The sequence below is a fragment of the Notolabrus celidotus genome, chromosome 12, assembly GCF_009762535.1.
Source record: "Notolabrus celidotus isolate fNotCel1 chromosome 12, fNotCel1.pri, whole genome shotgun sequence".
NCBI classification, from domain to species: Eukaryota; Metazoa; Chordata; class Actinopteri; order Labriformes; family Labridae; genus Notolabrus; species Notolabrus celidotus.
In genome coordinates, this window is record NC_048283.1 from 12,207,292 (window position 1) to 12,225,153 (window position 17,862).

The 17,862-nt window shown below is 40.5% G+C and overlaps 1 protein-coding gene across 8 annotated transcripts in view; it reads right to left on the reverse strand.

Annotated features, from left to right (window-relative positions):
• Positions 1-17,862, reverse strand: part of arhgef1b (Rho guanine nucleotide exchange factor (GEF) 1b) — a 55,330-nt gene that overhangs the window by 30,012 nt on the left and 7,456 nt on the right. For 6 of the 8 annotated variants that reach the window (XM_034697184.1, XM_034697181.1, XM_034697183.1 and 3 more), the window contains exons 2-3: positions 1,409-1,495; positions 1,173-1,286 (exon numbers count right to left, since the gene is read on the reverse strand). In XM_034697184.1, coding sequence (XP_034553075.1) covers positions 1,173-1,286; positions 1,409-1,459 — 165 coding nt within the window. In that variant the 5' untranslated portion in view covers positions 1,460-1,495. The remainder of the gene's footprint in view (positions 1-1,172; positions 1,287-1,408; positions 1,496-17,862) is intronic. The other 2 variants (XM_034697182.1, XM_034697178.1) reach the window with 1 other exon arrangement.

Sequence of the window (17,862 nt, forward strand, 5' to 3'; positions counted from 1 at the left end):
CTAATGACAGCATGTCACAATATCACAGTCATTTCTGAATTATTCATTACACCCAATAAAAACCTTCTTCTAAAAGACACACCACTTTACTAAAGCAATAATGCAACAGTAATAAACACTGTCCTCAGGTCAGAGTGCTTCTCTGTGGACGCTCTATTCTTTACATGGAGCTCTTTGAGGTAAAGGGGTGATAAAGGAGTGGGATGTCATGGCTGTTGGAGATGTAACAGTACCTGGGTGGGTCACAGTGTCTGCATGCAGAACAAAGAGGAGAGGACAGGCCTGCTTTATGTCAGCACTGACTCACATGCAGTCAGGCGCGCACGAGTAAACAGGCTACAAGCTATTCTAATCTACAATTTATAGCTGCTCAGTAGATCTTGAAATGCTTTGTCTTTAGTGATTCAAAAATATCTTTAAGGTGCAAAGCTGGGACTGTGTTTCGAAGGCCATTGGTGAAAAGACCTGCAATTTTTTTTTGTGAGGAATTTCTTGGGGTAATATTGGAGTCCAAATTTTGGTTTATTGTGAGTAAATGTTCACATGTCGGAGGAATCTGGCTGGTCTTGTAGTGGAGATGAAAACCGTATCACTGCAATGCACTCAGTTCAATTTTAACCCAAACCTTTGGTCTTTGGCCAGACCTCTCCCCCCTTCTCTCTTTATATCTTGCTCTCTCATTTCCCATCTGTATCTACATTAAAAGGAACTGTTAAGGGACACATTTTAAGGGAACCTAAAAAAGTAAGACAGAGAACATTTCAATGCAGAATTGCTTTTCATATTTTAAATTGAGCACACTCTGGAAAAGTGTCCACAAATTCTTCTACTCTTACAGATCTTGTTAAATACTTGAGACATCTTTCTGTCTACATGTATCCATTCATTTTAAAGCTTCAAGTAAATACTTATCATTTAAAATAGAAACATGTTCTCCTTTCAACTATCTAAAAAGCTTTTGGGTAGGGTGTCGTTTCAACATTTTCGTCAACCCAAACCCGACTTGTAGAAATGCATATGTTTGAGTGTAAAATGCAGCTGAAATGTGATCCTCTCTATTGCCTCTGCAGACAGCTGTATTGATTAAAAAATATCTGTTCAGACTTGTGTGAGTCGGAGGACGCCTGACACAGATCCTATGTCGTCAGAGAGCTGGGTTAAAGAGTTCTCACCAGGGGAGCGGGGTCAAACTGTAGAATGACATGTTGCAGGAAGACCAGCAGGTGGGTCGGCCGATCCTTCAAGCTTTCTATATTGTTGAAGGCTGTGCACTGATCATCGGCCACCTGAGAGAGAGATGACACACAGAATTAAAGATGAGACACGGCAGGAATGGGAAGAATATATAATGAAAGGAACTATAAAAAAAGGCCATAGGGGGAGATGATAATTTTCTTTGATGACTCACATCAGTCAGATCGTTCTCAAAATCCTCATCCTCTGCCCCTATGATGCTCATGGCTGGGTTAGAGCTATGAGCCCCAAACACGCCCTGCTAGAGAGAGAGAGAGGGGGGAAGAAAACAAGATAATTAGCAAACATTATAAGCTATACTTTGAACCAGTGGGCAACCTCGCTGACTTCCTGAACCCCCGCTGAGCCAAGCCAGACATAAAGCCAGATTAAAGATTGGACACAGTGAACTTTGCGAGTGAAGTAACATCAAGCCGAAAGATGGGAAACATCCCGGAATCCAATCCCACCTCCTCAGGAGAGACAGAGACACAGACAGACCTGATGTACCGTAGAGTGTGCAGTTCTATAGGCAAGAAGGATCCCATTCATATGAGCCAATCAAGGCAAAGAAGTAGAAAGCACCAGTCAATGGGAAAGAGAATTGTTTAGACTTTACTTATCACTAAAAATATTCAATATATGTGACAACCTTACACAAACAATGCAACATTAACAATATTTACTTGTGTTCAAATAAAAGTTATACTCCCTGAAATAGCTTGTAAGGTAATTGGAATAGGACGCAGATAATGAGTGATAATGAAGCAATTAAATCGTTTTTCAACTAAATAATTTTAATTATTTTATTGAATTGGGGAGGTGTTTTGTGAAAAGCTGAAGTCCTCTCTTCCCCCAGGCCACACTGAAAGATTTAGTAAAGGTGTTGAAACCAGAGGGGAATAATTCAGTGTTTAACATGCATTGCAAAACAGACATTTTTCGATTTGAGCTGTCCCTGAAGTTTGGACCAATTTTTAACTCTGGCAGTACTTTTTCATGGGTTTAAAATGGACGAAGAGAAAATCACTCTTCAAGCTGGAATGATGTGGACCCTCGAGGTATAAAAATGTAGCTAAACTAATCTGAGATTAAAGCTTCATGCAAGTCTTTGCCTTTGAAATCCATGAATGGGAAAAAAATTTACATCAGAACTGTTGACCAATTTAACCACCACACCACTTCCCCTGAACACATACACACCCAGAACACACAAATAACACATGCATTCAATCCTCTGAAGGCTGCAGACCCAGAGCCGCCACCAGGCAACACCCAGACACACACACACACACACACAAAGACAAACAAACACACGTTAAAAAAGGACCCGACAGCTACACTGTACAACATCAACCATTGTCCACTGTTTGGTGAGTATAAAGGGCAAAGTATAAGAACAGAGGGCAAGGGGGTCTGAGTGTGTCGCAGGAGGAAGTGTGTCTTATAATCTCTGTAAGGAAAAGAGCTGTCAGAAAATGTTTATGAGGATTATTTGTATACATACAGGATCTATTTTTATGGATTAAGAGCTATGAATACTACTCCCTAACTTAACATATTCAAGTTTCAAATCCTTGGATTGGGTGACAGGACAATAACAACCTTTATTAGACCTGAAATCCTGCAGCAGCTGTCTTTTACAGAATCTATCCCAGTCTGTTTCCTCTTTTACATCACTTCTTAAATCGTAAATATTAACCTGCCTTCAGTGTTCCAAATCTTTATCAGTAGTTTCACCACGGTATTTCAAGTCTTTCTTGTTTTAATCTCGCTTATTGTGCATTTTATTGCTCTGGGGTGTGTGCACACTTTGGTTCAACAGGGCCATCTTTTTGACTTTACAATCAAGCTCTAAAACTTTATCACTTCTCCTATTGTTTGCTGTCACTTTACAGCAACAGTAACAATTGAATCATTGTCTCCAGCTGTGTGTTCTGCTGACTGGAACAAACTCTCTGTAATAGTCTAATGGAGAGGATGATAACTTTGATTTACTTGAAACACCCTTCGCAACAGCTCAGTGGCTTCATGGGCAAAAGAGAGGACACTGCATCATTTTAAAGGATAAATTGGGAACAACCAGCTACACTCAGTATCTGAGAATAAGAATGGTAAAAACTATGTTTATATTTCATTCATAGACTGGACGTAGTAAATGTGACGTCACCCTTCTGTTCCTGAGCACTGTTTTGAACCCAATCGTCGGCGAGAGCTATATTGGTAATGCTGAACTCAGCCTAACTTCCGTCAAGGTAAAGGGGCGGGCTTTGAGCCTCCTCGCCAACAGAAGTGTTCCCACCTGTCAATCAAGTTAGCTCTGCCTCTTATAAGGGAAAACTTGTAATCTTAATATCTTTGAAATTGCCATGTTATGATAAATATTCACTCTGGGAGATCTGGGGGCTGTCGGGTCCTTATCTTCTTGTTTTGGTCTTGTAAAACATTCAATACTTTGTCTTTCTTTTCTTTGTCTTGTACTGATTTGTATTGTTATTTTTTTGATGATGTCCACTTTGAAAATTAATAAAATATATATACACAAAAACATGTTAGTGTGTTAGCAGAAGGTGTCTAATTATACTGCTGAATATGTGGTTATGCAGGCTGAGTGTTATGTAGTAGGAACTGAAAAATCTCTTAGTGGTTTGTAGAAAAGGAAATGTGTCTGAGTACTCAACCGCTATCCAATTAATAGCCTAAACACAGAGAGAGTGTGTGTGTGTGTGTGTGTGTGTGTGTGTGTGTGTGTGTGTGTGTGTGTGTGTGTGTGTGTGTGTGTGTGTGTGTGTGTGTGTGTGTGTACAGTGGCAGAGCTGACAAATTCTCTGAGGTCAAGGTGAGTTCTTGTAAAGAAAGACAGAGAGAGAACAGAGCTGAGAATCAGAGGGACATAGAGAGAGAGAGAGAGAGAGAGAGAGAGAGAGAGAGAGAGAGAGAGAGAGAGAGAGAGAGAGAGAGAGAGAGAGAGAGAGAGAGAGAGAGAGAGAGAGAGAGAGAGAGAGAGAGAGAGAGAGAGAGTGTAGCAGAGATATACACTGACTGAAAAAGAGAGAGAGAGAGAGACTATTCATTCATGGTCGTATTCAGCGGGCTGTGGGCTGAGAAAGGCCACTGCTGGAGCAACATGAGTAGGAGGGGTTAGTCAAACAGAGTCTCATATCTGCATGCACACACAAACAGAGAGAGAACTTGCCAAATGAAACCACCGACACCTTCCCCAAACACTCAAAAAGTTATGTCCCCATGACAACATCAACAACAACAACAATCCTGCAAAAGCAGAGCGAGTCATTTCTTGGTGGGAAGATAAAATGCTGCGCTGTTACATCTCGAGTGAAAACAGATAAGATAAAGTCTTGATGACAGGTGTGACTCTGATTACAAAGAGTCACCTCTGAGTTCTTTGCAGTGTGTCCCGCTTACCCTCCTCATTTAGTGAACATATTTTGATTGATCGGTGTGGCCTTCCTTCATCAAGGGGGAGATTTTTAGCCTGATTTATATTTCAGTCAGTTTGTGGAGAGCTCTGTTTTCTCCGAAGCCCCCCTGTAGGTGATCTGATAATTGCACAAGTCAGCAGATGGCATAAAGTAGGGCTGTCACCAAAAATATAGTGTCTTAATTATTTGCACAGAGTAGAGCATATTTAACTGGGATATTTCCAGGTATCTTTGAATGATCAGTTTAATCACATATCAATACCACTGTTTAAATAATGGATGTAGTATCCCTGACATCATCTGTTTATGAAGCGCTGTTTTGAAGCCAATCGTCGGCATGTGCCATTTTGGAAATGCTGAACTCAACCTAACTTCTGTTGAGTCAGTGTGAGGTAAAGAGGCGGGCATTAAGCCTCCAAGTCAACAGCTACAGCGTTCTCGCCTGTCAATCATGTCAGCTGTGCCTCTTATGAAGGAAGATTTGTAATCTTAATATCTTCGAAATTGCCAGGTTATGAAAAAATTCAGCCCCCGTACAGTGTTTGCCGATAGTGAAATGAGCTATCCAGACTACACTTGTTTTTTCTACCAGGCTGTAAACATGTTTATTTCTGCTGTAAAGATCAGCTTTTGTGAATTTGTGTGTATGTGGTTTCCAGTACTTCCGGAGCCAGCCTCAAGTGAACACTCAAGGAACTGCAGTTTTTAACACCTGCGCATTGGCTTCAATTTTCTCGGCTGGAGTTGGCCGCTTACTCAATACAGTTGTGTATAATTCTCTATTGACAAGTTTATCATTACTCTGCTATTGCTATTATTTCCTTCTTTTGTTGTCTACTTTGTATGGTTTACTTTTACTGACCATCTGTGAGGTTTAATGGAAAAATAATTTAATAGTTTAATATCCTCACTATCCACTAAGGTGTAGACTATCTTCTTAATTTGTTTGGAAAGCTTTGAGACTGAAAAAATAGCTTTCACATTGGATGTTGAGCTCAAGCTGATGCCATTAAATGTCCTGTTTTGTAATCACAGATGGTGTAAACTTTAATTTAAAAATTAAAGTAAAACCAAGAAAAGCAGAATACTTTATCATCCAAGAGTATTAAAAAGTGGCAACCTCCGGTCTCAAACTATGAAGCCCATGCGGAAGTGTTATAAATTGCAATTCATCGAGAATCTGCTTGAGGCTGGCTACAGAAACACCAGAAACCACATAGACACCAATTCAAAAAAGACAATCTCTACAGCATTAATAAACATGTTTACATGTTTACAGCCTGGTTCAAAAAACAGCTTGGCTCCACGTAGCTATTTTCGCTATCGGCACACACTGTAGGGGGGGATGAATTTTTTTCTAACGGTTCAGAAGATATTAAGATTAAGAATTTTTGCCCAAATAAGGACATGACTGACTTGACTCCTGGGTGAGAACGCATAGCTGTTGGCTAGGAGGCTCAAACTCCGCCTCTCTACGTCACACTATGCCTGGTTGAGTTTTACATTTCCAATATGGCTGCCGCCGACGTTTGGCTTCAAAACAGCGCTCAGGAACAGATGGATGACGTCACAGATACTACATCTGTATTTTATACAGTCTATGGTATAGAAGAGTGTTTTTCAATATATCGTTTTAAGTTAAGTGCACTGACAGTGATTTATTTGTCTAACTTTTTTTTTTACAATGAAAAGTAAACTGATGCTTTTTAACCCTCTAGGAAAGCTGACTCTTATAAAACCACTACTGCTTCTGATGTTACGGTACTTATATCACATCACTTCAGCTTCCTTATTACAGGAGATGCTGAAGCCGATCCCTTGTTATTGTTGTGTCTCTGTGGATATCTGAGTACTGTAATCCGTGTTTGTACTCAGAGACATAAACCGGAGCAGTCAGGGGGGAAGCTAATTGCGGCTACTCAGGAGGGGAAGTGGGGAAGGTCAACTCTGCTCCATATTTAAAGAGATCGCAGTGGAGCAGTGAGGAGCCAGGTGGTGCATTCCAGCATGTGGCACAGTTCAGACAACAGATGGAGACAGTCTGTGAGCTGCAACAGTAACCAGACCCTCCTCCTTTCATCTCCATTGGGGCATGATAGCCTGGCATACGCTCCGACCTGCGAGGGTCACTTCTGGCTCATACAGACGTGGCTGAGTGAGGGCGAGAGGAAACGGGCGAGGATAAGAATTTTAACGTAACGCCCCTAGAAGAAGGAGAGATCAGCTCAGTGTGCTCCTGAGAGTCAGCAGCTGCCCCCCACCCTGCCCTCCCCTCCCTCCCCTTCATCACATTCCTGTACTAACTAAGTGTCAGGTGGCATCAATCCAATGATAGCCATCAAGCGTACGTGCCTTTGTGTGTATGTGTGTGTGTGTGTGTGTGTGTGTGTGTGTGTGTGTGTGTGTGTGTGTGTGTGTGTGTGTGTGTGTGTGTGTGTGTGTGTGTGTGTGTGTGTGTGAGAGTTAAGACTGAGCACGTATGAGGGAGGGGGCCATTCCTATGTGATTGTCGAGAGTGTGTGTATATGTGTGTGTTATATGACAACTGGTCCTTTACAGCAGCATTCCTCTCCACCTCAGGGCCGACCAGGAAGAGATTGAACTCCGTGCATAAGCGAAAGAAAATAAAGCACCTGTTCCATTAGCTCTGTGGAACATTTAGGATTTAGGAGACGAAGGCAGCACAGTTCAGCATTTCATATTTCCACCAGGTCACTAAGAGGTTACTCTGCAGCCTAATAATATCTGAGTCACCCGTTACATCAGATCTTATGCAAACCCCCGCATCCATTGTGAAACCACTCGGAGGAGGAGGAGGATCGAAGCTGTGACCTCACCCAAAAGTGGGCATCTTCAGAGTCCATAACCACGACAGGAGGGTCCCACACCTGTCGATTGGTGACTGTCAGAGGGGAGGGTGATGAGTTAAGAGGAGCTGGACTAAGACAATGTTACATAATCCAGAGCTCGTTCATGCAGGTGATCACCACAAAGTGTTAAGTGTTTCCAAGACCAACTGGAGAACAAAGTGGGTCATTAAGTGGATTTGAAAACAGTGGATTAGCTTATTTTTGCACACCTGCTGCATTTTTTATGTCTTCTTTATCTGGAAATAATCTCCCACACATGGACCTTTGACCCCACAGATGATGTCATTCAAAGCGGCTAACAGTGCCCTCTAACACAAAAAAAACAAAATATAAGGCAAACCATGACAGGTGCCACAAAGAGGGCCAGAGCATTTGAAGTAATAAACTTTCACCTACACTTACATCAAAAGTTGAAAGTGCCAAACAAAGAGTGTTACATTTAATGGAGCAAGTTTCTTCACAATAAGGCTCTTACATGGTCACATGATCTGAGCTGCACTTACAAGCAGACTGTGCAGAAAGTAAGTGCAGCTCAAAGTTGATACCACACACACACACAGACACACAGACACACAGACACACAGACACACACACACACACACACACACACACACACACACACACACACACACACACACACACATAGTATGATTTGAATATGCAGCAATGAAATTCATGTTGTAAAGCGGTAATGCTGGACCCTTTTTTTAAGAGATCAATTTCAAACTGGGTTATTTAGGCTCCAAATTCACTAAATCACGTGGCAGAAATTACACCGTATGCAGAAACCGTAGCCTAGCATGTGTTCCATTTCTCCCTGCAGATTTTCATAACAGGGGACGAGCTGAGCAGCATCAGTTGTGGCCCTTACAATTACTAGTGATTTAAAACTCATACAATCCCACTTAAAAAACTCAAATACCCCCATAAAACAAAGATAAGTGAGAGATTAACATTTCAGTTATATTGACATTTTGGAAAAACTTTATTTACCATAGAAAACTTAAGAGAGCTATTTATTTTTTGAAGTTTTCATTTAACTTTTTAAGACATGCTGCTGAGCCCGGGAGCTCCCTGCACTTTTTGTTAGAGTTTTAAAACAAAGATGTCGATTGTCTAAGATAAAAAAAAAAACTTAAACATGTTGCAAATCTGAAAAGCTGTTTAATAAACATATGCTTAAAGGCATTTAAACAAGGTTAAGTGTTGGAGTTTGTATTATTCAAAATTTTGACGCCAATATTTCCCTTTTTACTTCAAATTAATTTTGTCTCCAAATATTGGTTATTGTCCTCCTTGACTACTAATAATTGTATCGGTCAGCCCTGAAAAAAACATATCGGTCTATCTCTAATAAATGACTCCACCCCAACACAACAGCTCAACAACAAAATTAAAGCAAGGGTAAGCAACTTCAGACCAACCATCAGGAGTAAGCTAGCTTTTGAAATATCCAATTGAACAACATTTTCTCTCAACACATAAATATGCACTTCCTCCTCACTACTGTAGTTTGAGTCCAACAGACGGAGATCTGGGATGTGTACAGTATCTGTAGCCCCTTACACAGCCTGTTCAAGCAGGGTAGGCCTCTGTCACACCTCACCCTCCTGGCTGGGCATACTCTGTGCAAAGTGAAGCCAATCCTGACCTGATTTTTGAGTCACACAACTGATGTTGAAGTCAGGCTAAATTTGAGCTCAATCACTCGTCATTTGCCGTGCAGTGTACAGGAGGGCACTCAACTTCTCACAGCTGCTGGAATTTATTTCCTGCATGTTAAAAATGTTGGTCTGCTGACATTGTACTGAAAGCAGAGCCGCAAGCAACTCCAGGTTTTTTTTTCCTGGTTGCAGATGTGCATAATGGTAAATAATGTGCACCGTGGAGTAGGGATGTAACGATATATATCAGAAGACGGTAAAAAATTGATACAAATAAGGGTGGATTAAAATCGATTCAACATAATTTGTATCGGGATATTATTTTTGTGGAGGTGTTTTAAGTTAAAAGCATGTTTCAGAATCAGCTGACTGCACACAGCAGAGACGCTCAGCTGGGGGCTGCGGCTGAGTGACAGGTCTCCACGAGCGCTTTTTTTCTCTGCAGACGGACTGATTCTGACCCGGTTGCGCTCCCGGCTGACACATGACCACATTTAAATGCTTATTTTTCTAAATAAGAAGGAGAAAACTGGACACTGTGAGTCCAAAATATGATTCTGTTCAGTTGTCTTGTTGCCTGCCCTCACGTTGATGTTCAGCGTGTTTAACATTTTGAACGCCTCAGTATGATCCGTAGCTGTTTAATACCGTCAGTTATATACACTGTGTCATGAAGGAAAATTTGATTTCGGGGGAAATAACGTTTTTGGCATTATTTTTGACATGGAAAACGTCCATGTTTTTTTAATGATTAAACGATAATTGATCGTTAACATTTCCAAAGCTCGATCACGGAAAATACTTCAAATGTACATCCCTAATTTAAAGAGATTTACCTTATTTGTTGTAATATTTAATACTTTCATTTGGGAATTGTTCACTCTCCATTTCTCTATAATTGTTCTGAAATTGTGTGTGTGGTGATTTTAGTTTTTTTTGCAAGTTGCAGAAAAAAATTGTGCAGTGGTTTTATTTGAGTTACAACACACCTTAAAAATGAAAAAGGATTACTTTGTTTGCAAAGGAATATAAGAGAAAAAATATATGAAGAGTTCATTTGCAAAACATAACTTTTTTTTTTATACATTTTCAAAAAACATATTGCTTTTTGATATAGATTCCTAATAAACTTACATTTTCAAGATATATCTGATTAGTAAAGTCACTTTCACTTAGTCAAAGCCACCCAACCTCAGTTGATCGATCATACCAAAAGAAAGTATTCGAAAAAAATGTTTTCTGAAACATTTTTTTAATTTTTCTAAAGTGAGTTAAATGTTTTTGCAAATTAACTTTCCATATATTGCAACTGTCCATATCTGATAATTGAAATAAAATAGTTATTTAAATTTTGAGTTCAATCCAGTTTACTTGAAAATCGTTAGAGAATCGTGATTCGAATCGAATCGTGGGTTGAGTGTATCATTACATCCCTACCATGGAGACATCATTGTCAATGCTTTATTTCAATTTAACACATCCAGTGTTAGCACCCAAGTCCTGCTCGACAGTCAGACCATACAATGTGAGTGCGTAATTCACTCGCACAGTGTGAGTTGCTGTTCCACCACAACATGTATAAAATCAAACAGGGCATGCCTGGCCTTAAAGATAAGGAGGCAGGATGGCAGGGTGAGGTCGTTTCATCACTGAGCCGGTATTTTTAAAAAAAAGATGGCTGCATCAAAGACAAAAAAAGGGGGCTATGTAAATGGGTGAGAGAGCTGGATAGAACAACATCACTATCATCTACTTTCACGCAACAAACTGACAGCAAAGCTCGGCATACTTCAGATCTTCCTGACCTAACATTAGCAAAACACAAGCTCCATTCTCCCAGGGTAAGTACAAGCACCTGGACACAGTATCCATTGTATAAACACAGGTCAATGTTCTCTTCTTACACTTGGTCACAATGGGCTGTGTCCTGTCCTCCATACGCTATGAGGGCAGTGTCCAAAAATAGACAAGCAGCTAATGGCTATAGCTTGCTGTGTTTGTACTGCTGTTTATCAGGTTCTCTCATCAGACCCCAGCCTCATTAGCAGTGACGAGGGGATTCCTCCCAGCACTGCTGCTCCTCCAGCAGCAGCAGCAGATCCTTGAGGCGCCCGAGCACAGGAGAAGAGAAAGGAGGAGGGGGGGAGAAAAAAGAAAAACTGGGGGAGTGGAAGGTGGCAAATGGGGAGGCACACAGACAGGAAGTGGGTGTAATTTCCTCAGGAAGCTATCAGAGCCATTTCATATATGACCTATCAGATGAAAAGAGGGGGAGAAAGAGAATGTGAGACAGAAAGAAGGCAAGTAGGCAAGAAAGACAGAGAGAATGAGGAAATGCTGAAAAAATAAAAGTGCATCAAAGAAACCCCTGTGCTGCTCAAGTGCACATGGGAACTAAATAAGGAAGTGCATGGCATGAACAACATGCAGTGATGAACAAATGAGGAACACTTTGTGTGACAAGAGGGCGGAACAGGAAAGACGGCCTAAAACAACAGAGCTCAAATGCAAATTTGCAAATACCAGCGTTATGATTTGATGCTGGGACGCCATATACAAGTCATTTTGGCCTCTGATTGCCATCAGACAGCTACATCTACAGCTTTCAGTGTAAATTAACTTCTAGCATTTACAATGTCTGGTTAACTTGACTGTGGTTGCAAGCGTGAGCCTGTTAGAACACTGCAGACTAAACAGAGGGAAGAAAAAGCAAGGGGCCTAGTGAGGAGGGACCACGGGGAAGAAGGAGGAGGTGAGGGAGGATGGAGGACAAATTAAAAAAAAAAAAGAGGGGACACAGTGTAGCAGGAAACAAAGCACAAGGCAGTAATAGCAGGGAAAAAACAGAAAACAGGCGATGGAACCGTACGTGTGAGAAAGTCTGGAAAGTCTGAGTAGCACAGAAGCATCCAGAAACCGTGTTCAAGCTATGACATAAACCTTAAAAGGTTCAAAACGCCACCTAATGGTTTTTGCTGTTGCTGACTGAGTGGATGTGAGTTTGGAAAACACAGTTGGAACATGTGTGCATGTCACAATCATAAGGTGGACTACTCAATTTGAATTCTGCTCACGTGTGAACATGCATGAATGTAAAACATGCAAAGTAAACACATTTTTGAGAATAATTTCATGCAAGCTATCAAACAGAGATTTACTTGACTGCATAGATTATAAGGGTTGGAGGATCAATGATGAATGACCTCAAATGAAGTCATCAGGTGAAGTAGAGTTTGAAAAATATGTACATTTTTACTGGTTCCTTACTCCTGTTAAAGAGGAAGACATTTCACCATTTTCAACACAGAGGGCTGTGTTGCAACATGCTGGTTACATTTTTTTTTCATCTTAATGTAACATATTTTCCTTTTGTTAGTTATAATAATTTAAATTGAGAGTCCGAACAAGCATCTTTTTTAGTCCTTAAAGAAGATTTCAATGTTGCCACTCTGTTGTGTTACTTTTTAAAGTAAAAAATAATACAAATACACAGGAATATAACATCTGTTGGATAGTTTCATCTAACATTCTTACATTACATGTATCAAAATACAGATCAGCATAATAGGTCTCCTTTAACCTAAGTATGGCCTCTGACTAGGCAAATACCCAATCATCGTTTAGGATTTTGGGGTGGTCAATCAGATTCTAAAGCCTGATTTATACTTCTGCATTGATTCGACGGTGTAGCCTACATATATAGGTCTGCATAGCTCCCGTTACGCAGAGTCCTAAATTCAAGCTGACGCGCACCCCCCCCCCCCCCCCCCCAAAATGTAACTACGCGTCAAATTGATGCAGACCTCAAGCCCTGTGATTGGCCCACTTGGTGGCATTGTATTTCCCGCATTTACAGCACTCCCTAGATCCCAGATATCGGCTACACATTGGCCCCGGGTATTTAACCTCCTCCGACGTGTCCTCTCTATAGTGTTGTAGCCAAGACCACATTAACCAAGAGCAAGACATGTCCCGAGGCCAGAGTGCACCAAGACCAAGATAAGACCAAGACACTAAGGGGTCCAGACCGAGTCAAGACCAAGACCAAGACCAAGACCAAGGCAGGGCAAGACCGAGACAAGACCAAGATCATATATATCAATGAAAAATCATCATGAGAGTTAACAAAATAAAAGACTTCTGTTTATTTTATTTAAGTTTGCTTTGAATACTATTGACAGCAACAAACAAGGTTTGGTTTTGTCTTTGTTGGCTTTCTTTTGACTCCTTAAGTTTAGTTTTTTCTCCTATTACAGTAATGACAGGGACAGGGAGTGCATCAGTGGTGGTCTCGACCAGTCTTGATATAAAATACGGAGTCCGCCCAGTCCGAGACCGAGACAAGACAGAGTAAAAATGCTTTCGATTCCGAGATGAGACCGAGACCTAAAATAAGCGGTCTCAAGACCGGTCTCGACATTGTATTGCTGTATGATAATCAGAAACTAGGGATGCTCCGATCGATCGGCCACCGATCATTATCGGCCGATTTCTGTGAAAAAGTATGTGATCGGTGTATGCCGATCAATGCCTTTCATTGCCGATCACAAATAACTATCACCTGTGGCTCATACTTTGCAGCCTGAAGAGGACCTGTGTGTAGTGTGTAGTGCTGTTGACCCACACAAAAGACAGAACACATCAACCTCAACCTGCTCTGATTCTGAGCTTTCTTGAAATGTAACCTGAACGCAACCCGCTACACGTACTGTAAGTGAAGAATAACCTTCAAAAGGTTTGACTTTTGAACACATTATGCCACCAGACGACACGGGCGTCTTAAATTATTCTACAAACAGTGCCCTGATTAAAAGATATGCTGCTTTTCACTTCACACAGATAAGACATTTCAAGATAAAAACGTGATTTAATGTTTAGCAAGTACAAGAATAGTGGTCTGAACATTTCTGAGGGCAACGTTATCCCAGATATCTTGTCACTGTACTGACAGTGAGCAAACAACAGAGATACAGAAGATAGCAGAGCAGTGTGTGCGCACAGGAAGTGACATCAGTGTACGAGGGTGAGAGGCAGTAACTTCTGCGGTGGAGAAAACGCTCTCTAACACATTTTTTTACCTCGTGTTTTTTGACTACCACATCCTTTTTTTTTTTACCATCTTTTCTCTTCATTCTGCATCTTCTCTTCATTTCTCTATTTCTCTCTCTCTCCCTGTCCCGCCTTCTTCTCCTACACCTTGGCTTTAAATAAAACCGTCCCTTGTGCGATCGCATCTAGACAGCCAGTGCATTCATGGCCGGCAGACAAGGGCCAATTATGTAATTTAATGACCATTACGTAGTGGCTAAAATAAGATTATGCCCAGCAGTGCGGGGAAAAGCACAGGCGGGTCTTTTCATTGCTTGACAGGATCCTACCTTAAATGTTGTTCTTTTTCACAGCTTTAAGCAGAAAGGGATCATATCATTGAATGCCTCGCGGTTTCAAAAAAGACTCTCTGCAGCACATCTCTGAGAGTTTTACAGCAATGACCTTTACTTGATGGTTTTATTTGGACACCATCACTGCAGAGAATCACTGACCTTCTCTACATATGATTTCAGTTGAAGAGACATCGCTCTCAGAGGTTTTTAATGATGCTGAACCATTCCCCTGCTGCTCCCCCCCCATCCCCCAAATCCGAGCACGACTTCCCAGCGTTTTGATGATGATGTTCAACAAGGTACCACGAATAACAAGCTACTCCCTTCTGTACGCACACAGCCGTGCGTATTCACCGAGGCTCAACACACACCTCCTCTTCATTTTTTCCTTGTCTCTCCTTGGAGCCAAAGTACACTTCACTTTCCTGCTCCAACATACTGCCACCCCCACCCAAACCAACCCCCTCCAACGCCCCTCTTTCCTACCCCCTCCATCTCTCTCTGCCTGTCCCCATATAGAGGTCATTTGCTTCATGGAAACATTCGATAGGCCAGGGCCAATCGACTGGCATGGATTGGCAGCTCACAGTGAACCTCCAGCTTGCTCTAACTGCTTCCATGTGTGTGTGTGTGTGTGAGTGTGTGTGTGTGTGTGTGTTTGTGAGCATTTGTCTACGACTGTGATTGGCGCAGTAATTGCAAAGGCCAGATAGAAACTTCTGATTTCGGGACAAAAAGCAGTCCTCAATGATTGCGGTGTGTTGCGGTGAATTGTGCGTATTTGGGTTCAGTGTTTATTCGCTGCAGATCATACACTGCCACTTAACCAGGAAGATAGAAGATAATAAAATCCCCTGACTGAATATTTTCTTAGACTAATATCCGCATTGTCATATCTGAGGCCAAAAATGCATTTGCACTTACACACAAGAACACCTCAGTGCTTAATGCTAACTTTAGTCTGACAGAGTGCAATGCAGACATGCAGCATTCTTCTGTTTCGGAGGATGGGTCTGTAAACAAAGTGGCTGTTCAATATTCATCACTGATACAAATGAAGTATATCTTATCTTATATCTACAGTATTTCTTTACACTGATAAAACTGATCCATTGTAATACCCTCAATGACATAATGACACTGACTTTACTTTGATAACACTATTTAGGCAAGAAAAAGAACACCACTGATAGCTGAGAGTATGCAATCGCTGCAACTCAACCACATACAGTACATTTGGAGATTTGCGTATGTTAGGCGAGCTGCAGCATATGTAGCCTCAAGCTGCTAGCCTCTTGCAGAGAAAACAAGTTGGAAACAGAGGTTTGGTTTGCTCCCTTCTTTCCAACGGCACATTAAAACAAAGCTGACTCATATGACAACACTTGAGGCAATGAATGTATTTTTCTATAGATTCTTTAGAGCCACAACAGGCTGGAAACAACTTAATTTCCTATATGTATCAGAGCTCCCAAGATACAGACTTAAGACTTATAGTGCTTAGTATTAAAAGTGACCAATTATTAGTCATTTGATAGATTAGGTGAAGGAAAATACAGAGTCTCCCATGCAAACAACTCCAATTTTTAAAGAGTGCTTCATGCGTAAGAGTGTCATCATGTTGTCTTTTTCACTTAATCATGTTGTCTTTAGTATGGAATATGTGCAAATGGATAATGTGCAATATACAGATTATTGCTTGTGGATTTCATTGGTATTTACTTGAATGTGTGGATTGTTGTTTGTTTTCATTGTTTTTATTTAATAAAGCTGATATGAAGGCAGCTAAATGTGTGCAGATCTTGAACTCAAGACACAATTCCCTAAGGGTACAATTAAGTGTTGTATGGTACTGTATAGAATTGCATTGTACAGTATTATACTGTATCGTACCGTATTGTAAGTGTAAGGCATCATATCGTAATGTATTGTATCGTAATGTATTGTATCGTAATGTATCCTATTGTAATGTATCGTAATGTTTTGTATTGTAATGTAGCATAACGTAGCGTGGCGTAACGTAGCGTAAAATAGCATTTGGTATCATATTATATTGTCTAGCATCGAATCGTGGTAGTGAATCATCACGTAACATAATGTAGCATAACGTAACGTATCATTTGGTATCATGTCGAATTGTATCTCATCGAATCCCAGTATTGTAATGTAACATAACGTAACGTAACGTAAAGTAAGGAAACATTGTATTGTGTCATATGTGCAAAAGTACTGGCAGAGTAGCATCATGCTAACATAGCTAACACCGGACACGAACACCACATTGGAAGGATTAAACCTGCTGTGGGCGGACAGGATACAGGAGAGCAAGACTGAACACACTGGTAAAGAAGGCCAGCTCAGTCCTGGACCCTGTGGAGGTGGTGGCTGACAGGAGGATTATGGCCAAGCTGTCGTCTTTGATGAACATTTCTTTTTTTTAAAAATATATTCTGATAGATTAGATATATATTGACATAGAGTGGTCTAGACCTCCTATGTTTGTAAAAGCGTCTTGAGATAACGTTTGTTGTGATTTGGCGCTATACAAATAAAGATTGATTGATTGATTGATTGATTGATTGATTGATTGATTGATTGATTGATTGATTGATTGATTGATTGAAAAGCTGAAAAAAATAACATGTTCTTGAAAACATAAATTTTTTCACCCAAATTTTGTGATTTTAGGATATATAAATAACTTGAACTTAAATGTGAACTGGAGCACTTTTGGCTCATTTGGTTTTCAGTAAGCACTTTCAGGCAACAACTTACAATAACTGTCTTCATCAGTACTATGTTGAATTTTTTTCTCTGTTCATTGTTATAAGATGTCAAAAATCAACCAAACCCAATTTTTCAATTGCTCATTTTGGAAAAAAAAACCAAATCCTGCCCTGGGATACTTAAATCATTTTCAAATGCTACTATGAAAATTATTTGAAAACTGCAAAAATGAATCCATAGAACTTGAGCCATTTCTCTACAATGAATTAGTAAAGTAATAATCAATTTTAGAAGAAAACACATACAAGAAGAAGAAAAGGCACGACAAATAAAGCAGAAACTGTTGAGTTAAATTATGAGCAATTTACCTGTGACATTTATACAAGTGGTGGTGTTACATTTAATCAGATTTAAATAATGAAGCTTCAAAATGTAAATGGGTTTCCGGATTTATCATTTAAAAAGTGCCATCATTATGTGTTTGTAGGATCATGACATTTACAACAATATAACAAATACAAGACAGCCTCATGTTTTGAGG